General features: G+C 41.7%; 1 protein-coding gene and 1 long non-coding RNA gene across 2 annotated transcripts in view; one reads left to right on the top strand and one right to left on the bottom strand.

The window, feature by feature from the left end:
* LOC310905503 (hepatocyte nuclear factor 4-beta-like) overlaps window positions 1-20,318 on the bottom strand; it is a 34,344-nt gene extending 14,026 nt beyond the window's left edge. Inside the window, exons 1-7 of the mRNA XM_083851859.1 lie at window positions 20,185-20,318; window positions 15,297-15,488; window positions 13,626-13,766; window positions 12,760-12,896; window positions 10,707-10,834; window positions 4,417-4,588; window positions 2,395-2,489 (exon numbers count right to left, since the gene is read on the bottom strand). Of these exons, the coding sequence (XP_083707985.1) occupies window positions 2,395-2,489; window positions 4,417-4,588; window positions 10,707-10,821 (382 nt within the window). The 5' untranslated portion in view covers window positions 10,822-10,834; window positions 12,760-12,896; window positions 13,626-13,766; window positions 15,297-15,488; window positions 20,185-20,318. The remainder of the gene's footprint in view (window positions 1-2,394; window positions 2,490-4,416; window positions 4,589-10,706; window positions 10,835-12,759; window positions 12,897-13,625; window positions 13,767-15,296; window positions 15,489-20,184) is intronic.
* On the top strand, window positions 12,910-19,868 carry LOC310905506. Its single transcript, XR_014589123.1, has 2 exons — window positions 12,910-13,629; window positions 19,231-19,868. It is a non-coding gene; the product is annotated as an uncharacterized lncRNA (long non-coding RNA).
* Window positions 20,319-24,908: the final 4,590 nt, after the last annotated feature.

Genomic DNA, 24,908 nt, shown 5'->3' with positions numbered 1-24,908 from the left:
AAGATCCAAATGTGTCACGTCACGTCTTACAACACAGGAAGACTGGGGAAAAATAAAAAACAAAAAAATCTCAGAATCCAAATCTCCATTTTATCAGTTAGTTTTTCCAGGATGAGAACATCTGGGGAGCAGCAAGTTTTCCAACATTGCACATAAAGCCATCGAGCAGTGGGTCAGCAGGGTGCTGGTGGTGGGAACGGGTGAGGGTGACACAACCCCACTGGCCCCACCCCAGGTGTATTGTCATGCACAGGCCGGGAAAATGATCATTTCCAGCTTCTTCCCCTCTACAGTGAATAAACAGTGTTGTTACCACACCCTGGAAAGTCTGATTGCTATTACACGGGCTGTTTGAAAAATGATGCGACAGAGAAAAAGTTTCAAGGTGCTGTGTGCCAGTGCTGGGACAACCTGACATAACAACCTGAGTGTGGATGTCACAACTCTGACATAAATCAGTGAACACCACTGGAAAAAGATTATGTACAAACATTTGTATCATCCTTATACTGCTCTATCCTAAGACGTGGCTTCTCTTTTTTCCCCCAATGCTTTGCAATACTGTTTAATATTAATCTAGAACCACCCTAAAGCAAATAACTGTGTTCTTTTTGTGCACACAATTGTGCAAGAAATATTTTTTTTTTCACAGTTCTGCACACGTTTTGGATACAGCTCCGGTCAGCTAAGCTAATTTCTGCAAAGCAGTTGCTCAAGGTGCCTTAAAAATCTTCTGTACCAAACACATGAGCACTTTGCAAGCACACAACCTGACCACGCACTCATAAAAACGTTGCAAAGAATGTGGCTATGTGGAACTTGAAATGAGTCATCTTCCATCAAGCTGCAATCAATAATGGAGGAACGAGCCAAGGTTTTATAACTTTTACTATAAAACCAATAAAAATCATGCTTCAGCTGAAAGAAAGGAGCTGATAACCAGATTTCAGCTTTTCCAAGCTGTAGAGCATACCGCATTGGCAATTGGTTTTGTCTCCATCTAGAACTCACCAGATCAGCTTTGGTTTGTTAATTTTACTATGAGGGTTACGTTTTTTCCCTGATATTGTATTTACTCCATTTCTCCTAAATTAAGCCAACAGACATTTTTGCTACATCTGTGAACTATGCCAAACTCCAAGACACCCTGTTCTACAGAAAAACATATGTTCAGAAGTTTGGAAAGAGATTCTTTTCATCATTCATGAAATCTTATGGATTACCAGAAATAAGTGACAAATTTCTCCCTGGTTTCAGTGGAATTGTGATTTAACCCCTTAGGTGAGGGTTATTTAACTAGGTAATATGGATTTTTACTGTCTAGTTTCCTCCTAGCTCCCTAATTCTTACACTGCTGGTGGGCTGGAAAACTGCCCAAGTGAAGAGTGAATTGCTGTAGCCATCACCCAACTACCTGCATGTCAGGGGGGGGGATGTCCCATCTGCCATGGGTTTGGCCCCTACTTTGCTCAGTACTTAGCACAGTAGGTCGGTCTCTGCCCAGGAAGCTTGGAGTAAATAAAAGAGTATCACCCATTCTCTCCCTCTGTGCAAACACCAAATGACCAGAAATCACAAGTGCTATGATATGTCCCGAACTTTTCCAGGAAAGGTGCTCGTAGGGAGCTAAGGACTAGGTTAACTGGAAGGTTTTTCCCCTCACTTAAGCATTAGGCATTATAACATCTAGTATTTCCTTCAGTGCATTGGAAAGACATTTCCTGATGGTCACTGGTATACCCAGATGTTCAACAACACCTAACTCTTAGTACAGCCAGTGTGAATGGCACCAAAAGGCACCAGACGATATTGGGCTGGCCCATCAGTACTGGTACTGCTTGGCCCTGTAGTCATGCCATAGACACCACGAGGACAGCACTACTGAAGGGGTTGACTCTGGCTCAGATCCCATCTTGGGTGGGTACGCGAGTAAGCTGCCTCCAGGAGTGCTGCCTGTGTGCCCTGTGCCATGGAGGAGCAGCTCTGGAGCTGCAAAGCATCGTGTTTGGGCTGAACCTCTCTCTAGCGGTTGCACCAAGCTAGATCTCTAGATTCATCTAGTTGAGAAATGCCTCCTACAGGCAGTCCAGAGCCAGAATCTGGTTTTAGGTGCCCTGAAATATTCCCTGAAGATGACAATCCCTTTCCCAGAATTAAAATATCCTGAAGAGACCAGCCTCCCAGGATGTGTGAATACTGGCACAGGGCTGTAGCTGAAATTCCAATCTGAAGAGATGGGAATCAGGGTTTTCAGCCGCAACACGAAGATATCTCTCACTGAGACACACAAGCACCACTGTGGGCCAGGGCTGCTGCTGCTCTCTGCTATCCTCCGCAGTGGGAGTAGGGCCAGAAACAGCAGCAGGCAGTTTTAAACAGCCTCTTTGCACCTACCTTCCTTCTTCATGCCAGCTCTGAAGCACTTCTTCAGCCTGCAGTACCTGCACTGGTTCCTCTTGTCTTTGTCTATCACACACTGTCGGCTGAACCTGGGAAGAGATGGGAAAAGATGGAGCAACCAGGCTGGCTTGTACCCTGCTCCCCCCGAGCAGCCCCAAATACAGTCCCAGTCCTCACTGGGCTATACAATGCTCTAGCCCAGGGAAGAGCCAAAGGGTTTGCAAGGAATTAATTGAATCAGCGTTGGCTTGGCCCACTTCCTCCTCCTCCCCACATCCATCTGGGAGAGCAGCGATTTCAGACCACCCACCCTGTGAGGACTGTGAGGATTTTGGCTGTGAAAGCGTGACTGTGACTCAAGTTGTGCTGGAGCCTGGTGGTGCGGGGACTCCATCTCCTACTTTCAGATGGTTATTGGGTGGTTTTTGTTGAGGCTGGTTGGTCCCTCTTGTTAACACTGTCTTACTTTGCGTAGAATAATTGTACTGTGGCCTCCAAGTCCTTTTGTATCTATAGCCTAGGTTTGAAGCAAGTGGCTTCCCAATTCCCGTTGATTTCAACAGGAGATTTAGGAGCGCATGTGCTGTTCAAGGGGTGGCACATGTAGATTGGGCAGCTCTTGTGGGTGAAACGATAGAAGAGGAATCTCCCAGGCAGAGAGCAGACAATGCAGGTTGCTCTGGGACCATCATTAGGCTGTAAAAGCTGAGGCACTCTCCCAGGCTGGTAAAAAGCCAAAGGTACAAAGGCCCGAAGACTTTCCAAGGAATTCATGTCTGCGATAAACAACAGAGCTCCGAGCTGGGCTAAATAGAGCACGGCTCACCAAATAAGGATTCCCAGACAGGCAAGCATTTACCATTCCCTTGGCTTCGACCCTGCATGTCCTCCCCAAACTGCCAAATATTGCAGTGATTCATCGATTCCTGGGGAGGGGCAACAACTCCGCTCCCGGGAGAATAAGAGCCAAAATTTCAAAGAAATCAGTAGTAGCTGTTGCTTCCTCCTGCTGGGATCCCACAGTGCCAGGGATGGGCCCTGTGCATGTGGACACTGATATCAGACTGGGTGTCTTTTGTGCCTGGTGTGTCCAAGGGTGATAAGTACCCCAGGAGCATTTTGAAAAAGGAGGGTGACTCGCGCTGCAAAAATGTGAAATGCCTGGGAGGAAGAACCCTGGAACAGAAAGAAAACTTCCAGGTTTTAATTAGAGATGAAAAGGTTGAGGGTGGATCATTGTGTGGTGTTTTTTTTTCTTTTTTTCCTTTTTCCTCTGTTAAAATAAACACCATTTTTCTAAGGTCAACCAAGATATAGTTTTAGATATATAAATTTATACTTTGTAATGTCCTCCTGGTAAAAAAAAAAAAAAAAAAAAAAAAAAAGTGTCTCAAATGTATACCTGTGTGCCAAAGTGGCTGTGAATCACCTCTGGTCCATGCTACATTCTCAGAATGATTGTAAAATAATCAGTGATATGTCAGTGTACATAGTTTAATGTGTTTGAAATAAAAAATGGAGAAGCTGTGGGGGAGGTAGCGGCTCTGGGAGTGACACGTTCTAAGATATTTCTTGCTTTCATGTTGAGTGTCACTAGGAAAATCAAGACCATTTTGAGAAGAAATCTCTCAAGTTTTGGTCCTTTGCCAGCACATCTTTCCCTTGCTGGGCTGTGACGAGGTTGCGGTGTCACTCCACACCTGGAAGCTGTACTTGGGTTTTACACACACCAGTTAAACCTCAGGACTATGTTTCCCCTGAGTCATAGCATGAGGAAAGCAGTGACAGCTCACAAAATGGATTGTGCAGTGTCACAAAAGGTGTCGGCATCTAAGATGAGACAGGGCTTAGCTCCCTGTCTTCTGGCCAAAGGCTAAGCTGCAGTATTGATGCTTGCATTCATGGCATGGTGATTCAGCTTCTGGGACAGGAGCCCCATTGTACAACCTGATCTTCACCCCAATTTATTTACAGTGTCAATAAATTGTAGTTATTTATCACAGAGAGGGCAGGTACCTGCAGGAATAGACGTGGTTCTTGCGGACGCTCCTCCTGAAGAAGCCTTTGCAGCCGTCGCAGCTGGATGCCCCGTAGTGTTTGCCGGTCGCCCGGTCCCCGCAGATGGAGCAGAGGGAGCCGATGCCGTTGGCGAGCACGTTGGTGTTTGCTGATTCGGCTGCGATGGTCTCTGCGGGCAGAGAACAGGGCCCATTAGACGTCTCTGTGGTGGAGACCAGAAGGAGCTGATAGCAGGTTGGTTTTTTCAAGCAGATCGTACACTCAGCCTGCCCTCCCCACATGTGTGCACGCATTGTGCTGCTGGTAAAGCCTCCAGATCACAGCCCTGCTGTTCTCAGCCTCAGCTGAGCGTTGGCTTTGCTTCTTAAACCAGTATTTACCTTCACCTCACTGAACAGAGAGATTTCAGTGCACCTAACCCAGCTCACTCACAAGAACTGAATGATTACTACTACTTTTTCTTGACAAGTGCAGTGTATCCATAAAATATAGTGGAAAAAACATCATTAACTTGAATAAATAGAAAGCAGAGAAGAGACAGAAGAGACAGAAAGGATGAACTGCTTCATGCACAGGACAAGTGACAGAGAAGAAAAACACCTTGAGACCTCCTCTTGAGACCATCTCAGGAGAGACAGCAGCTCCTACAAGAGGCACTTGGGTTCTCCTGAGTCTGGTTCCTTCTCCGATTTGCCCTCTGAAGGGTGCCATTACTTTCCACTGGATACAGAGGGGTGCAGGAAGATCCGCCTTCTAAATTAGGCACCTAAAATTAGGTCGCATGAATGCCCACTGTCATGTCCCCTGTTTGCAGCCACTCATTTGGGGCAGGAATAGCTCTGCCCGGGCCATGTGTGTACACCACTGAAAACTCCCCTTTAAACTTCTCCCTTGGCCTTAACCACCAGACTTGCTGCTCTCTTAATCCTCCTAATTTGAGGCACAGCTTGGGGAAAAAAAAAAAAGGAGACACATGAGAAGGCGCAGATGACAGTGTTTACATCTTGCTGAGAGGAGGAATGTTTGTGGAGTCTGTCCTGACCTGGGCACTCGCTGCAGGATGATTTATGAATTTATCACTCCTCTGGGAGCATGTTCGTTGCTCCAGAGGGGCCAATCTCGTGCTACAACGACCTAGGCAAAGGCTCTAGGATGAGACATGTCCCGCCTCACATTAGAGCTGGGCAGAAATGAGAACAGCTCAGCTGGTGTCGTATTGAGCAATGAGAAAACGAGAAAATTGCTCAAACGGGAGGAACTGGCACCTGATCTGGGTAGTCTCGAGAAAGTTTTCTGCTGCATAATGCATAAAAATAGCTTTGGGTCATCCTCACACAACACTTATATATACCCAGAGAGAAAATGTTATTTTTGTATGTGAACACACATCAAAGATTTCTAGGGAAAATATTTGCTATGCAATGAAAATTGTAATCAAAAGCCAAAAAAAAAAAAAAAAAAGCCAATAAAGCTTTAGTTTTTCAAAAACTGGAAAGTTTGTTAGCTATGGCTAAGATGAAGACATTTTTAGCTAAGACTTGACAAATGTGAAGGTCAGGTCTTCTTTTGCCCCCTCAAAAAGACACTTCTCATCTTTATTTCAGCTTCTAACATAGGGATGAATAAGTAAGTAGGTTGTAGTGAGATGGGAGCATCATGAGAATAAAAAATGACAGCACTGAAATAATTCTTAGGTTGTAATGACAGAAATTGTGATTCACCTGCTCCCAAAATCCATGTAAGATGCTCCAGCTCTGACTTTTGTCAGTAGGTAAGTGGCACTTGGGCCCTTTGCAAAAATTGTATGTCAGAGGTGCTTAATGGTAATTCAAATTGATTTTTATTTTTCTTTATATTTATTTTATTTTTTATGTTGATTTGATAACTTTTTATTAAATAGACTGTACTAGGACACTCCTTCAAGGGTAACTGTGCTGCTAAACATTTTTGCGTCTGTTGCTCCATCTATTTTTTTGAAGGAACATACGAACACAAACAAATGCACTGAATGTGCTGGATTCCATTAAAAAATTGCACAACAAAAATGATGATAAGAAAGCCAATTTTATCCTTGCTCCACCCATGCTTTCTCTTCTGACTTCAGAATCAAGCCAAGGTCATACAATGTGGGTTTCCAATGGACTCTTCATTCTTCAGCTGGGTCCGGATTGCAAAATGTTCCCTGATGCTGGAAAGCATTTACTCACCAGAGAAGTTTTTTTTTTTTCTTTTTTTTTTTTGTCCCTTACGTGAGTAAGATGTGTGAGGAACTATTTGTTAAAGCAAGTAAGAAATTCATAATCTAGCTTTAAACCAAGTATTACAGGAGGCAAGACCATCAGCTCTGAGCACGTGAGAGCCCATGGAAGTTATCGAATCAAATTTTGCCCTCACTTTTACCCATGAAAGCACCATAATAATAGTTCAGTCCCTGTTAGGTAGCCACATGTGCTGTTCAGCTGAGTTGGATGAGAATAGAAATTTTTAAAGATAAAGGAAAGCCTTAAGCCAGCATGCACGTTATTTACGATGATTAATTTTAATTACAAAATCCTGTCACCAGCTAATAATGAGTTCCAAATGAGAATTAGCTCAGAAGAAAAGGCACAAACAAGATCGTATGCATCAGTTGATTTTTGGCGGGGCTTTCAAACCTACCCAGTATTTGGGAAATGTCTGGCTTTTTCCTGGACTGATCACTACTAAGAAAGGCAGAGGAAAGCCAAGACCCCTGCTGGCACTGTTGTGTGCCTGTGAAATTAGCTGAAAACTGCAGACCATTTATTTCAGCCCTGCCTGACACAAGCCAATGACCTGCTCAGTGTTATTTAACACATTGTGCCTCTCTAGAGGGGTTGCTGCCTGGAGCTCAGCATCACACTGAGATGTTCAGATGAATCTGGTCAGAGTACAGCTGGCTCACAATTGAAACAAGCTCACGACTGTCCTCGCCACCCAGGAGAGAGATGCTCAGAGACATGCATCAGTTATAGCTGTTAATCACCGTGGTATTACAGAAAAACAACTAATCCACGCCAACACAGTATCTCTGAAATTTCTGCTGGAGAGGCGCAACCGATGATGTTCCCCCAGCAGATACTCATCTCAACATGGTTTGAATCCTGAGCTGAGCTGAAGACCTGTGGTTGCGGCCAGACTCCTCACTTGGATTGTCCCTGACGTTCACCAGCATTAAAACTTGGGGTTTCAAGTACATGTTTTTTTTTGAGTTACGTATAAGCAGTGTGCAGTGCAGGAACCACAGCCTGCCTGGATGGTTGGACTTGATGATCTTAAGGGTCCTTTCCAGCCTAACCAATTCAATGATTCTACCTATCATTCAAGCAATGATAAGAGCATCTCAGTGGCTTCATCACCTTTGGGGGCACCAAGCTCGCAAACAGAATGCATACAATTTTTGTTACATACTGCCTCAGTATGTAGGTCATTACCAAACCAGGTTTGAAATGAGGATGCCAAGTTTTAGAATGATATGAAATAGCAGTAAGGATGGTCTCATGCTGCTGGGGAGTGATATCTGGCTTTCATTCAGAGTTGGAGCTCTGCATGATACCTGACCCCTCAGAGCTCTTTGCTGCTTTTCCTTTCAGTTACGTTACTGGCTATTAAGCTCTTCAAGGTAATCCCTATCTCTTCTGAATGCACACTGTGAAGGAGAATTACCTTGCCGTACTTTCCAGATTTTGCTTACATGCACCCAGAAATCCAAGTGAGTCTTGGCTCATATCTTGGAAGCACATAATTTGCACCCTCCAATGGGCAAAATATCTTTGACGTTTTTTTTCACAGTTTGAGCTGGGCCAGGCTGCAGTGGAGTTGGGAATGTTTTTTTGCCAACATTGTGCCAAATTCTCAGGGAATAGCATGGTGCTTGAGTGCTGAGAAAGGAAAACGAGCACAACCATGGGGAGAAAGTGTTCACTGACACTTGACTAAAGAATTAGTGCAATATTTTAATATTGCTTCATATTTTAAGCAAGATGACAACTCTGACGAGCGCAAGGAAATGGGTATTAGCAGCACATAAAAACCAAGTGAGAATACAGCTTGTAATGTCAGCCAAGGTAAAGGAAACAACTTTGTACCAAACGGGAAAATTTCTGCAGTTACAACACATATTTTATAAAGGGAAAAAGAAAGGATTAGCATTGATTTTCATTCATTTCCTTTTGCCTTCTTTCTATTTAAAACAGTTTTTTAAACTCCCCCTCTGCTCCCACAAAGGACTCTATTCTTCATTTTGAATTAGTTAGTCTCAAAATGTTTGGCAAATTATGAGTAACTTAGAGGTAGAAAATACAAAATATATATCTAGGCAAATCTCAAAACTATAGCAGCTTCCTGAAGCAGAAAACTTAGCACCAGAATTATTCCACATCATTAATCAACCTCAAAATTTTGATGAAATAATGTTCCAAAGAAGGAAAGAGTTGTTTTTAATGAAGAATTGCCTTATTTGAAAATATGTTCACTTTAACATTGCTTAGCGTGTAAGAAACAGTTTCAATACTATTAAAATATATCCTGTTCATTTTTACATACACAGCAAAACTACCACTAGATTTAATAAGGGAAGTACAGAATAATCTCCCACAAAGAAATATATCTCTCATAAGAAAGATATGGTTTAAAACAAACCAATATATTTTAAAAAAATAACTAAAATTGATTTCAAACAATTTAAAAATATTTCTGAAACCACAGAATTTCTGTCAACTGCTATTTAAGGTTACCTACAGGAGATGACTTGGTTGGTTAGCAATATATTTCAATGCATGGACATTTGAGGTCTTTTTTAAAGTTATTTTTACAAACTGTAGGACACTTACCCAAGACAAACAAGCTAATTTCAAAACAGCTAGTTCCTGAGAGAACCAGTTACTCATTAACAGCTAGACAAATAACCCAAGACTGATCTAGATAAACTTCAGAAAAACTCAACCTGTCAGTTCCACTGAATGAAAAAAAAAAAAAGAAATACATAAAGAACTCCAAACAGGTTTTGGTACTGAATCTGAAAAATTATATTGGATTTGGAGGAAATCTGTACCACTCCAAAAAGTAAAAATATCTAGTTTTTCAGCAGTGAGTGATAAAATGAAATATTTGTGTTAAATAACATTTCTGGAGTAGAGTGTTGGATGTAAAACTTCCTTCAAAAATAAGAAATAAGATCCAGTCTATCTGGATCTGGGAAAAAAAAAAAAATCCTTTATTTAGGGGCAGAGAGAGCTTTTCCTGAAGTCAACTTTAAATTTAAATTTATTCAGGCCTTTTAACTTTACTCGTCTCCTGACATATTCCATGTCCAACAATAATAAGTCTAAACATTTTATGTTATAGGCTATAGCCCTTCTGAAACTCTGATTTTTTTTGATGAGACATCTAATCAGAAAATGTGAAACAAAATCCCATCTCAAGTTCACTAAGCTTCTTAACAAATTAAACGAAATGTTGCCAAAACTCTTCAAAGGCATTGCTAACATCAGGATTTCATTCAGTTACATGATTGGTTCTATGTTATATGGCTAAAGTGTCCTTTATATTTCAGGCAGTGAACAGTTAATGTCCCATAAAAGTGTTTGCTTTAAGTTAGAATACCTTTGACTATTCAAATCCCAAATATCACAGAACACGCTTTATTTCTGTGATCAAGCGGAAGTCTCTTTATATAAAACTTCATGACTCCTAGCCAAGTTCTTTATATGGCCTAAGGGCTTACGGACAATCTTGGTAGCAACGAATAATAATAATAATAATAAAAAAGGCAAGTGATCACTTGCATATCGCTTCTCTATCTAAGTACCTAGGAACAACTTACATCAGACACATGGTGTATTGTGTGAGTTACAATGCAGGTGGCATTTTTTTCCAAGGATTAAATACGAACCTAAGTCATATTTGGGAATAAAACATAAATTTTAAGACATAAATATTAATAATAACTCCTCACATAAGTCATACAGGGAGACAAATGCATGGTGTGCCATCAAGAGCTCTGCCAACATTTGAAATACCTTGCTGGCTCTTCAGGACATGATGCTCAGCACACCAAGGAAAGGAATAACCTAAAAAGGACCAGGAAGTGAAGGGGGCCCATTTCAGCCCAAATGTAACTGCAGATGCAAGAGAGGTTGGCAGGTCAGCTGCTTAAATATTACCCTTTCCACCCTTTGCCCCACACCTCCTACCTGTCTTTCCTAGGCGTTCAGCTTTTTAACAAAGGCAATAAAGGTTATTCAAGAGGAAGCGAACAGAAATCTCACCAGCATTGTTCGGAAGCACCCGAAGGTTTTCAAATTCTAGCATGGTATAAGAGGAGTCCAAGGAGTCGACGTAATCTGGCATATCCATGTCCATGATGGACTGACAAAGCTTCATTATTACTTGTCAACTGCAAGGGAAGCGGCAAAAACAGCCCTGCTGTCAATCACGGCCAAGTTTTTCCTCCACAAAGAGACACCCCAGCCTTTGCGCTGACAAATCATTACCCAGCTCTGCCCGCAGTCCCCTCCCCGTGCCAGGAGAGAAGGGACGAAGCCTTTCCTTCTCTCGCGCTCAGTCCCCTCCCTTCCCGGGGTGCATCTGTGCTCTCGGTCCTGATAATATGATGTAGATAAGGCCTAGACTCAAACAACTTGGATTGCATCTTTGGGTCAATACAGCCTGGTTTATGGCTGTTCCTGCACAAACATTTTGAAAAGGGCTGCAGAGAGGCGTTCACACATGCACTGCTCTTCCAGGGTGAAGTGGTGGTCACGTCAAATCATGCCCGTGCCGCGAAGGTGTCACCTTGCTTGGCTACCAGCCCTTGGGAAGAAGATCAAGTGATGTCACTTGAAGCTGGCAAAGACAATGAGTCAGTGTCACCACTGGCTAAAGACCATTAAGACAGGTCAGTGTTTAGAGCCGGAGGTACTGCCAATAGGCACTAGTGGTGCCTCTTGGAACAACTGGAAGGGAAAAATGAGGTTTTGTTACAGCCGGTTTCATGCTTTCACCCTGCCCCACACGTAGAGGTGAGGTAACTTCTCCCACTGGCTCCATCACTTGGGTCTTCCTCCTCCTCCCTCCAGGCAGCCCTAGTTTCCCAGAGCTCCCACCCAACAAAGGCTTGGCTGTGGTTTCAGGTTGCTACGGCAGAAGGTTTCAAGTGATGGCAAATGATGGAAATGGGAAAGGCTGGAAGGAACCGGGTAGACTCCCTCACAGATGTGTGGTGTTGCATTTCATGATGACCCATGCCTGGCTTTTCTGGGAAAGGCCTGTATTATGGAAGTACAATTCTAGCTTCTCCCCCAGGACCGTGTGTGTTTTTTTTTTAATTTAATGAATTTTGCACAGAAGTTCTTTCACTGTTAGGGACTCATGAGTTGTACTGAAAAAGACTGGAAATAAGACACAGCCATGAATTTCCCCATAGCATTACACCTGGAAGTGGTTGGTTTGCTCCTGGTTTCATCCTCCAGATGCCTTCCCTGACATTAAAGTTCACCCTCCAGTGACGTTGTTTTGTGTCAGAGAGCCTTTCCTTTCCATGAGCTGTTCTGTGAGATCCAGTTCAACATCCTGTTGAATCTGGAGGAAAGAAGTCTTGAGAAACAGGGAAATGTGTTGCCAGAAAAAAAAGAGCCTTGGCCAAAGGAAGGGGATTGCCAGACGGCCTGAACTCTCACTGAACCAAAGAGCAGGGCAGCCCATGTATCCTAGCAAACTCCAAACAGCAATAAATGTGCCAAAACTGCATTTTGAAATATCTTAGATATACTCATTTTTATTTCATCTACGCAGTCTCCATTTTAAATGCAAGCTGTCAGGATTTGTCCATATCCTGGGGACTTACAGTAGACTTTGCAATGGGTTAACTGTAGATGGGCTTTTCCCCTATAAAGATTGGGTGCAGGAACACTTAACTTTATTTTCTTATCATTTCTGGGGCATAAAATAATTTCATGTGCCATAGATATTTTTTTTCTTTCTTTCCTTTTTTAAGTACATGTTGTAACTAGTGGTGCACAAATGACTCCTTGGTTAGATAAGACATTATGTTTTTATCCTTGGACTATGCCCCCAGGCTTTCAGTAATGCCAGCATCAGCTAAGTTAGCATCTGATTAGTCGTTCTTGCCTCTTACTCAATGTCAGTCTTGATTATGCCTATTAATCTGGCACATTTTTTTGAACTGAGCTATGGACATGATCCTGCTTGGTTCTCAGCACTCTGCTACTATCACAGCCAAGTAAAGAGACTTAGAGTTCTCTGCTTTGAGTGGGTTTTGTATGGGTTAATCACCGTTGAAATAGCCATCTATATATTCACCGTGCTTTCAGGCAGTTGTGGCCCAGAGAGAAGACACTGGGGCTCCTGCTGTTCTCAGTTTCTTAGTACAAAGTGAGGGTTAAGTCTCTTTTCCAAAGAAATCTGGGCAGTGAGGACATGCTTGAACACTTCTTGTTCTGGGAACAAGAAAAAAGTATTAGGAACAAGAAAAGGTTATTGAGCAAATTTTACAGTTCAGGATCAGGCTTTCAACATCGCATCCATATTGATGTCAGGGTTGACTTATGGAAGGTGGTGCTGGAGTGATAAAATGAAATTCTACCCATTTCAAACAGAAGTCAGCACCCTGTTCCAAACTTTGCCAGCACAAAAGCAACCCTGAAGAGTATTGAAACTTTGCTGAGGGCTGAACAATTTCTTCTTTTTCCTCTTTTTGTTTTCTTGCATCAATTTCTCAGCCACAGCTACACCTTCGCTATGATGTATTCAAGGCTGGGATTGAGTTTTATTAACTTTGGGAGAAATCTAGCTCACTTTGAGGTGCCCTCACATCTACTCAGCACCATTCATTATCCCTATGAAGCAAACACCTGTCCCAGCCAAGAGCCAGCAAACCTCTGGTTTCTTCCTTACCATAAAATGATTTAACCTTTAATTAAGAGCAGACCAATTGGGAAGCTAGGGAGGGATCTCTCTCCAGCTGATCTCAAGCTAGTGTTAGACATATAAATATGCCCAGGAAAGAGGCTGGTGGTAAGTGGGAGAGGGGGGGTGGTGTTTGAGTGGTAATTTCCCCCAGTTAGGGCCCCTATGTCCCACACATGGGTCCTAGCAAGTTGTTTTATGAGGTGGGGAAGAGTTTTTATGTAAGGGCACTCCTTTGGGGCTGTAGAAGTGATACCTACCTAGGTAAGTTTACCACAATGTATTGTGTGTTTTAATATCTTCATTTTTTTCCAAAACATCTTGTTGGTGTTTTATCTCCATAGGGAGTTAATGTTGATTTGTCCTTTTTTTCACTTTTTTGACTCTGAGACTGGAGGTAGCTGGAGAGTGCAGGGAAAATGGAGAAAAAATGTGGAGTTTTGTTTAATAAAAGTAATATGTATGTTCAAAGGCAGTGCTCTGGGAATTAATCTATGTGGTTTCTTATATGTGCTGTGGCAAGGACAGAGGGCAAGCTCTGACGAGCACATGGTCTCTATAAAACAACAAGCTTATTCCTAGAAATAAAATCAGATGTCTTTGGGAGTTCTTATTAGACAAGTTGAAGTGCAGAAAAGATAAGAACTCTTTGATGAATTAAGTAAGAACACAGAACACCAAAAACATGCTGTCAGAAGCAACACTTTTTTGGCAATGTAAGTGGTGGGAGAAGATGTTTGTAAGCTATGGCAGTTGCATGCTGGTCTGTGGATGCTGTTTTTTCAAAGAAAGTGAGACTGCTGCATATGGGGGGAGGTGTCAAAGACACTGAAACTGAGGACAGACCTTTGCTATACAAAATGGTGAGGCAGACTTCAGACCCTAACTGTTTCTTTTGGCACAGAAATTTAAGTATTCTTCCTTCATTCTTAAAAGCACACTGAAATGCCCTATTGCTAATTTATAGATTTTCTTCACCTGAAAAGTGGCAATAATTATATTCTTTCCTGAATTTGCAAGTCTTTGTGAGTATGTACTCAACAATCCTCAGGTGGTTCTCAGATACCAGAAGCATCAGTAGCCCATAAACTTGAATAAAAACAATAATTGAAAGGCAGAAGTCAGTAAGGCCTTTTTTTTTTTCTGGGTAATGTATAATTAGAAACAGTGTGCTGCTGGGATTGTAAGCAGTGTGAAATCATATCATTAGCGTATAATTACAACTGCAGACATGACAAATTTACCCAGACCAGATGTCTACTAGATCCATTCCCTATTTTCTTGAAAGCAGTTTCATATGGCGTATAAGACTGAATTGCACTAGCAGCAGAATCTATTTACATTATCAGGCACTTCTTATGATTAATCATTTGGTACTGTGACTTTTACTGCATAGTGAAGGGCTGCCTGTTCTTCCAGTTGTATTGCCTAAATTGCTTGCAAAGTTAAAAACAGCTTAATACGCTTCTTGGCCAGCATCTTTGTTTTTCCAAACAGCATCAGGCCAATTCATTTACTGTGCTGTAAACTCACTGAATATTTAAAAATCAGGACAGCAGATACCCATTAGGAATGTCTGTCACCACAGCCTAAATTGAAAGTTGCAAAGTTGAATTATCCATGGGGGAGGCTCACAAGGTTTAAAGATGACAGTTACTTAGGTGGGTTTTATTTTCTTGCTCTTGACTACATTTGGAGAGGGGAGTGTTGCAGAGTTTCTCCATGGTTTATTTTCACCCTTCATTTGGGGATGTTGGGTTCTGCACAGCATGATGGGCAGGTCGATCACTTCTCAAGAGTCTCTGAATGCTATAGTCCCCAAAAGGCCACTCCACCCCCAAGCTAATACCATTCTCATTGAAGCTAATGGCAACCAGCCAACTAACAACACATTCCTCCTCAAAAAAAAAAGTTAGCCAAAATTGTCAAACCTTTGGTTTGGCTCGGTGATGGCTTTGCATTAGAGCTCCTTTGATTCCCCTGTTGGAAATCCATGCTTCAGTCTTTGTGTTTCAAAGACCTCTGGATGTGACAGATCCGTCAGAGTTTAAGTCCACCAAATCTGGGGTTGTTTAGAGACCAAATTTCTGGAGCCGGACAATGGTCAGCCAATGAGTCATATCCTGCAGCAGTGAACAAAACCTGAGTAAGGACATAGGTTTTTTCTCCACAATGCCTTGACAGCATCTGTAGCTGGAATGGCTTTAACCATCCAGCATTCCTCAAATCTTCATGATGGACCTGAATGTGATAGATGATGTGGTGGATGTGGGATAACATCACCCATGGCAGGACAATATCCACCCATATAGGAGGATACCCTCTCTGAAGGAGGAACAGTTCCACTGAAGGTGGAGGGTATCACAGTGCCTACTGCACAGAAAGCTCTGGCCATTTTATTTTGAATCAAAGAAAATGGCTAGAAAAAAAATAAAATTATTCTTGTTTTTCTATTTCTTGCATTCCTTCATAATTAGCTTAAAAAACAACAACAAAAAACACATACTTCTAAGATTGAGGAATTAATATCAGGTACAACATTTGTTCTAGCAAAGGGATCCTTTGGTATGCTCACAACCAGCCTGCTTTGCTCCTGTGGCTGGAGGTGGCCCAGGATGGGTACTTGTGCCAGCTCTAGCAAGCAGTGAAGATGTAACTGCACAGTTCTGGATATTTTGAGAATATAATCTGCATCACCAGCAACTTGTATGTATGTGCTGAAGTGAGCCTTGTGCATCTGCTACCACAAACCAGTATCCTAGTCCTCCAGCACCTTCCCATGTTCACACTTCCAGGTGTTCAGAAAGGACAGTGCCAGGGAAGCTCATGGAGCAGATTGAGTGTCATCACATGGCACTTACAGGGCAACCAGGTGATCAGGCCCAGTCAGCATGGGTTTATGAAAGGCAGGTCCTGATCTCCTTCTATGACAAAGTGATATGCTTAGTGGATGAGGGAAAAGCTGTGGATGTGGTGTGCCTTGATTTCAGTAAGGCTTTTGACGCCATTTCCCACAATATTCTCCTCAAGAAACTGGCTGCTCATGGCTTGGACTGGCATATGCTTCATTGGGTTAAAAACTGGCTGGATAGCCAGGCCCAAAGAGTTGTGGTGAATGGAGTCAAATCTGGTTGGAGGCTGGTCACTAGTAGAGTCCCCCAGGGCTCAGTGCTGGGGCCGGTCCTCTTTAATATCTTTGTCGATGACCTGGATGAGGGGATCGAGTGCACCCTCAGTAAGTTTGCAGATGACACCAAGTTAGGTGCATGTGTCAATCTGCTCGAGGGTAGGAAGGCTCTGCAGGAGGATCTGGATAGGCTGGGCTGAGGCCAACTGTATGAAGTTCAACAAGGCCAAGTGCCGGGTCCTGCACCTTGGGCACAATAACCCCAAGCAGAGTTACAGGCTGGGAGATGAGTGGTTGAAAAACTGCCTGGCAGAGAAGGGAAGTACTGGGAGTACTGGTTGATAGGCAGCTGAATATGAGCCAGCAGTGTGCTCAGGTGGCCAAGAAGGCCAACAGCATCCTGGCTTGTATAAGAAGCAGTGTGGCCAGCAGGTCTAGGGAAGTGATTGTCCCCCTGTACTCGGCTCTGGTGAGGCCGCACCTTGAGTACTGTGTTCAGTTTGGGGCCCCTCACTACAAGAAGGACATGAAGGTGCTTGAGAGAGTCCAGAGAAGGGCAATGAAGCTGGTGAGGGGTCTGGAGAACAAGTCTTACGAGGAGCGGCTGAGGGAGCTGGGGTTGTTCAGCCTGGAGAAGAGGAGGCTCAGGGGCGACATTATCACTCTCTATAGGTACATTAAAGGAGGCTGCAGCGAGGTAGGGATTGGTCTATTCTCCCACGTGCCTGGTGACAGGACGAGGGGGAATGGGCTAAAGTTGCACCAGGGGAGGTTTAGGTTGGATGTTAGGAAGAACTTCTTTACCGAAAGGGTTGTTAGGCATTGGAATGGGCTGCCCAGGGAAGTGGTTGAGTCACCATCCCTGGAGGGCTTTAAGAGACGTTTAGATGTTGATCTTAGTGATATGGTTTAGTGAAGGACTTGTTAGTGTTAGGTCAGAGGTTGGACTAGGTGATCTTGGAGGTCTCTTCCAACCTAGATGATTCTGTGACAGACCCTTCTATGGTGGGGGGAAAAAAAGAGCCTAGAGGTCTCAGAAGCCATCACTGGTGTACACAGGAGCAGCAGAGCCAACACAGAAGCTCAAGGACTTGAGCCAGGCTCCCTGGAACACTGGTTACATGAGCCAATCTCTGGCAGTAATTTTTCCATAGGTACCGCATCTCCTTAGCACACAACCAGGAGCAGAAAATCTAGACATAAGGACCTGGACTTTCACCCCCTCTCTCTCCAGACGAACTTATTTTGGTTTGCTGCTGCCAAACACGTTCATTTAGCAATTACTTATTTTGCTTTTAGATTAATTAAATTCAATCTTCCATAGTAACCCTTTGGGGAAAATAGAAAGTTAAGCAAGCTTCAACCAGTATGCTGAAACAATTCCTTTAGGATAATTTAAAAATCAAACAACAGAAAATCCAAAGACCTTTCTGGGGGCTGGGTGCATTTTCCACCAGGCGTGAATGATGGATTCTTGTCTTTACAAATCGTCAAACATAAATCACAAAGCCCATACTGACCAATGGTTTCAGGTCAGTGAATTTATGAAATTCTCAATTATTTCAGTGATGTACTGACTGTTCAACACAGCTGAAACCTGTACTGGATTTGGGGAATAAATCTGAGATGTTTTACATTCTTGCAGTGACCAAGGATTAACCTGATGGTTTGTTCTGTCTGAGTTCATGTGACTTTTGTTCTTGGATATGATGCGTTTGGCCAAGGCCAGAACTTCAGAAGTGCTAAGTGCTCATTTAGGTTTCTAAATATGAAACAGCCTGAATTTCACATCTGTCGAGAAACAGGAGCTCCCACTGGGAATAATGACTGAATTTGTAGATATCTTCATGTAGCCACAGGCCATTCATGTTCTGCAAATATATCCCCTGTTTTGGACACCTGAGTAAAATCTCATTTCCTGGCCTACTTGGGTCTTTTGGAGTCTGATGCCCCTTGCAGACTTGTCCCTTCTTGGCAGATGCTTCGTAGCAAACACCTGTTGCCTGCATACACCAGTTTGCATTTATTTTCTCCACAAGCAGCAACAATTTCTCAGAAAGAGGAAACGCTTCCAATATTTTTCAAACTGCAACTTTTTCCTCTCATCAAAAAATACTTCTATTGAGGGAATTCTTTGGAGATATTACAGAGAACTTCTTGTTTCTTCTCTTTACTTGAAAAAGGTCAATTGGTCAACACTTGAAATCAATTATAAAGGAAAGGGAACAAGCTTCTTTGTTAAATACCTTTTGGGGAAAATAATGTTTGTTGATTTCAAAATGACTGTTCATTTCAAATTGAAACGAAAGTTTATTGAAGTTTAAAAGTCACAGAAGAAAGGAGTGAAAGTTTAAATATTTGGTAGTGAACCAAAAGAAATGTACTAAAAGGACAGAAATAAAACAGTTATTGCTGTTGTTTGCAACTGTCAGCCATGGTACAGCTTCTGATTAACATTTGAGGCTGATGGTAAGTTGCTTTCAGCTTTGCTTTCTATAACTGAGTGGAAAGTTATGTCCCATGTAGCAAACCCCATAACTATTGGTGTACAGCATGTTATGTCTGAAATCATAAGGGTTTCAGAATAGATTGTATCTGATACCATCAGTTTATGAATGATATTAAAATGTTTGTGAAACTGCAGCTCACTCACCATGTAACATATTTTAATGAATTTACTTTAATGTAAGTATGTCTTGTTCGGATATGACTCCTCACAAAGTTCCCCTCTTTGACAGGGAGATAATCTGTTTCCACCTGCTTTCTATGAAGACAAAGTCTGACTAAAGCAAATACCTGAGCCTGAACAAGAGCTGGCAGCGGGATAGGAGAGAGGAGCCAGGGAGATGGGAGCAACATTACCTCACCTGATGCTGCTTAGAGTAGGCATGGGACTCATCTGCAGAGCACCGCTGCCAAGATTTTGGCTTTTCTTGCTGAAAACTACATGCCTTTAGTCAGGAGTAAGCAACCTTGAAAAGTGTATTTGCTATGACTCCAATCTCCCCTGTGAACGACATTCCTGCTGCTTCAAGCTTTTTTGGTTGCAGTGTTGACACTTCTTCAGATCTGTCATTAGCTTAGCTGAAGAGAAAACAGAAATGCTATTCAAGACCCAGATCCAATGTGGGAGGTTAGGAGTGCAAATTCTCACTTCACACTGAAAGCACGATGAATGTTTTATGTCACTGTTGTTCTTTCTATTTTAGGGGATGCCTTTATTTTATAAGCCCTTTGCTGTCATATAAAGCACCTTTTTTAAGGTAACCTACCGAAATCATGTTCACATAACTTAAAATGAGATCTTTCACATTGCTAAGAGTTAGTCTGGCAGTTGTTAGACTTTCGCTTGTACTTTATAAATTTCTACCTCTGGTTTTGAAGGTATCTAACTTTTTTGCTGTTTTTTTTTTTATTTTTCTGTATTTTAAGACTTCTGTGGTGAAATCTGATTCAGCTCTATACCATGAGTATTCCATTTTCTTTCAAACCCACCTTTTCTGGTTGTAAGCTGTTGATTCCACCCTCACTCGGCATCTTCACGTTGTATTTTCATTATATGAGATAAAAATCAACAGATTTTTGGCTTAGTTGCAGAGAATTGTTAAGAATATGAACTGACCTTTAGTTGTGATCAAGTGAATCATTGTCTGTGTTCCAGTAAATAGAGGAGTTGAAAGCAAGTTTCTTACCTGGAAAATCACGCAGCGTTTCTGGAGAGTGGTTTTGGTTTCTGTTCTTGGCCCCAAGATTTTCTAGCTTTGCCATTGTGCAGACAAATTAATAGCTCAGAACAAATGTGGAATTCCTCCATATCACTCATTTCAGTGTTGTTTCCTAAGAAAACATTTAGCAATATCATTTTTCGTGATTGTTTCTCTAGTTTCCCTTCCCTCTGCATTTTTTTCTCTCATCCTCCTAACAGTGAGCCTTTTCCACTGGGATTGTCCCTTTCTCTGGGACATTACAAGACCTAATTTGATTGGGCTCTGCCAGTAATGATGGATTATCTTAACTGGTTGTTGTACCAAAATTAATGCAGCTTGGGGGTGATATCTGAGAGTCTTAATGGATAACGTTAAAGAGAGAAACCAATAAGAAAAATGAAAAAAAAATATTTAAAAAGATAGTTTAACCTAAGGAACTGGACAATGGGAGAATCCCTCATTTTTTCTGCTTTTAAAACAGGAAACAAGGAAACACAGTAGTCCTTAAGAATCAGTGCCTCTCCCCCTCTACAGAAATATGTCCAGAAGTGGTCGTTATAAACCATTCGTCTCAGCTAGACATTGAAAGATAGGAAAAAGAGTATCATCAGCAAATATTTAATCCAGCAGTGTCGTTCAGTAGTTTATCCTGTGGTTCCTTCACGATCCAAAGCTCTGAGTAACACTAACAGTGCTCCAATCTCTGTGAATGCTGGAAAGAAATGCTAGCACCGGTTGGGGTGCGTATTTCTAACCTTATAGTCTTTAACATAGTCCAGTGCACTTAAAAGCTCTACTAAACCATCAGTCCTATATCCCATGAGGACTCTTTCTTATTTCTAGTAGGCATGTCATTAAAAAAGTGCCTTAGTGACTGTGAAAAAATCTGACATAACGTAGTGATTCAACAACATCCATAAACTGAGTAGTAGTTGTTCATCAAAATTACTGAGTACAAGATGCATCTTGCTCAACTCTTGAAGTTTCAGGATTATTGCATTCACCTACAGGCGGATATGTTCTGCCTTCTCATCCAAACTGAGAAGTTATTTTAAAACTATTTGGGACAAATTCAGACATTTTCTTTCTTAAAGATTCTCCCACAAAAAAATGTGTTAAGTAAACACATTGACGTGTTGGAAAGATGCTTTTTATGAGTTTAAATTGGAGAAATTATTGTAAACATCAGGCTATATTTTCCCCATAATACTCATTTTTGAATATTTTAGTCTTTTCCAGACTGCCTTATTCATAATTGCTGTTCTCTTAGACTGGTGGGAATAGTAAAAGAAAGTGACTCTTTACTGAGTGACAAATACATCCATATACAAAACTCCTAGTTTCACAGATGTTTCCAGGAAGTTATAACCCCTGATAACTCTTTGCAGACCACAGAGATGAATAATATTTGTGGATGCATTTTTGAGGCTACCAAACTGGAGAGGTGTTTGTGGCTGTGGGCTTTACCACTCACACAGAAAAGTATGTTTTCCTTATATCCGTCATATAGGCTATATTTTGCACATCTTTAATTAGACCAATTTCATATCTTAAAGAGTATGTGACATCAAATAAATTATTTAGAAACTGGAATTAACCATCAAAAGACAGGGTCAAAATATGCTCATAGCAGAATTTTTAACAAATCCTCTGAACCGAAATGCACAGTAAATGTCACATCAGGGACAGACCTTACATGCGTTTTTATGCCATCAATCAGTTTATGTAACTGTGGGTCATGCTGAAACATGTATTTTATAAGGGAAAAAGATGGAAATTGGGAGGTTTTTGCAGGTCATAATCTGATCCACTTAGCCCTGTAAGACTGCATGGATTCAAAAAGCACTCAGATCTAACCTAAATCTAGTCTAAACAGATGTGCTTATTAGGAGGCAAGTTGCACAAAAGTCTTCTTTTTATCAAAATTATCTCATGGACCTGAGGCAAGTTTTTCCATCATCTAATTCCGTCTCTAACATGAAAAGCCCTTCCTAATTTGGAGCAGTACACACTCATCAAAGTGAAGCTGGTGACCATTATCTCACAGTGCAGACAACACCGTGAGCATAGCTATCAATTTTAATAGAAGACTTCACCCAATGAGTTCAATAGTTATAGTTTGGGAAGAGTGCAAAGGAGGAAGCTCATCTCCGTTCTTCATGGTTGTACTGGGAAAGGAATTTCTTTTTATTATGATGACTATGACCGTGATGATTTAGGCTGAACCAAATATGCAACAACCCACAGCACCCTTCCACCAGTTCTCTGACTCAAAAATGACCATTTGCAACCTCCAGATGCTGAAGTCATTTTCAGCCTGAACTGTTTCATGATCATCTGCCTTTTCCTAAGAGTAAGGTGGGGGGGTTAAAATTATGTTTCACACCAAACTTCAAATTCTGAACACCACCAGCATTTCAGAAAATGATTCTGTCAATCCTGCAGTCTGTGCTGCTAATCCATGAAGACCAGGAAACAAAAAAATTTGTCTGCATTTTCCTTCTCCCCTACTAGGTGTGCTCATGCATTTGTTCACTTTAATGAACAGTTCCTAGAAAGCTCTGCACTTGCTTACCTTGACAGTCAGGGCAGTTATCCCTTAGATGTTGGCAGTTGTGTTTATGCAACAGTGACCCCAGGGGTAAAAGTCCCATTGCGCTCACAGGCTCAGTGTCACTGGATTACCTGCTGTAAATTAGAAATGCATTCAAAGAAAAAAAAAAAGTGACATTTACAATATATTTAGAGAGAGAAAGGAGAAAAATGTCTAGAATATGTACAAGTACACACATGGGATGTAAAAGGTGTCTTTCCCACCCTTGCTTTGCCTCCTACCTTGTGTCACGGCCCGGAGCAGAAGGGACAGGGAAGTCTGTGGCTTCCTCTGCAGGTGCTGGTCTGATGAACCCAGTTACAACCTGGCCACATATGCCTTTACTTTTTCTGTCTAACCTGTTTTGATCATGCCTCCTCACATCACATAAAGTTTTGAAAGAGGAAAGGAAAAATTAACAGAGGAAAAAGTAATGAAAGATAAATGAAAAGTCTTCACCAGCTCTAATAATAATTTCCTTTAGAATTCCACACACAGGGGGAAGGAGAGGCAGGATTTGTGTTAACACAGTGATCTGTGGGGGCACAGCTGAAGTGCAATGTCAAATAATGCACTCAGGCTCCTAGTATGACAGCTATTTTTCCCCTGCCATGTGGAAGAACCTGACTTCTGACCTCCTGTTTTTTTTTCCAGATATTTGGGGTGGTGGTGGTAGGGAACCATCTTAAATCCTGGAGAAGTGCTTAGACCCAAGCTTTATTTCTCAATTCAGTTATGTTTAGAGCATAACATGGGTTTGTTATTCTCTGGTCCCCTGCTGACATAGGTCAATGTGGCCTTCGTAGTTAAAAGCTGTCTGCCAATTATACTTTGCTCCAAGCCAAATTTCTGCATAAAAACACTGTTGAAATATTAGTACAGGGAAAAAGTTCTTTATTACTCTTATTTATATTCCAGCAGCACTTAGGGGTTGGATGCTTCTACACCAGGTGCTGTTCAGAAATGCAGTAAGAAGCAGTCCCTCCTTGTGATAAACAAAGCAGACAGAAGGTAAAAAGGAAAACTCAAGTGTGAAACAAGTTGTCCAGGCTGAAAACAGAGGCCAGATGTGCTCAGCTACTGATGCATGTCGCCATGTCCAACAAATCATTCTGCTGCTTTATGAGATGCACTTGAATCTACACCTCACAGGGTGGGAGAATTTTTGATCACGCATCTAATCATTTAAACTTAAAGAGGCACCAAAGAGCTGATCATCAGTACTGATTCCTTTATGCAAAAGACCATGACAAGTACTGAAAATAATTTAGCAACATCTTACAAGCCAAGAAGCTGTCCTCAAGCTTAGATAGAGTGAATCACCAACAGCATGAAATGAAATACATCTATTTTGGCAAAAATTTCATTGACACATATAGAAGGTAAATATAAAAGAAGATAAATATCACTACTATTTTTCTGATTCTATAAAATAGATCATTGCACCTTTCTCCAGGACCTCCAGCAGCTCTGCTTGCTTCCAGTTAGGACTTTCTAACCTACATCAGCCCCCATGAAAAACCATTCCAACAGGAGAAGACAATTTACACTCCATAACCACAATATTCTGTTCAAGCATATAGGGATTTTTGGCCCATTTTTCTACTTAGAAAAATGTGGAACACTAATTAGGTTCATTTCTTTCTTTTGTTTTTTTCTTCCAGGAGAGTTAATGGAAGCACAGCCAAAAGGCATATTTCCCTAGGCAATAGTCTGCTTTAGTGAACTCTTATTGCACTGGAAATATTTGCATTTTAATCTGTCTGAAATAGAGATTAGGGAAACAGTTCTCGTATTGCATAAACACTTAATGCCAGGCAATTTCATTCTATTTTAAAGAGAGAGTATGATTCATTACTTTTTGTGATCCTGAGCAAGGGTGGATAATTTTCCTTCCCTTTTGTATTTCTGTTATCAATGACACATGACATGACGATATTTTCCACGAACAACCTAATGCCAAAGCCCTTCACACTGTCTTTGCTCTGTTCCCATTTTACTGTAGGAATATGTAGTATCAAATCTTATCCTTGTTTAAAGTAAAAGGATAAATCAGGAGCAACTCCACTGCTGTAACTGGAGTTATTCCAGTTGTATATTGACATAACTGATAGCT

This window comes from Anser anser (assembly GCF_964211835.1).
Source record: "Anser anser genome assembly, chromosome: 11".
Taxonomy (NCBI): domain Eukaryota; kingdom Metazoa; phylum Chordata; class Aves; order Anseriformes; family Anatidae; genus Anser; species Anser anser.
Note: the sequence above shows the minus strand (reverse complement) of the source record. Positions and strands in the feature narration are given on the sequence as shown.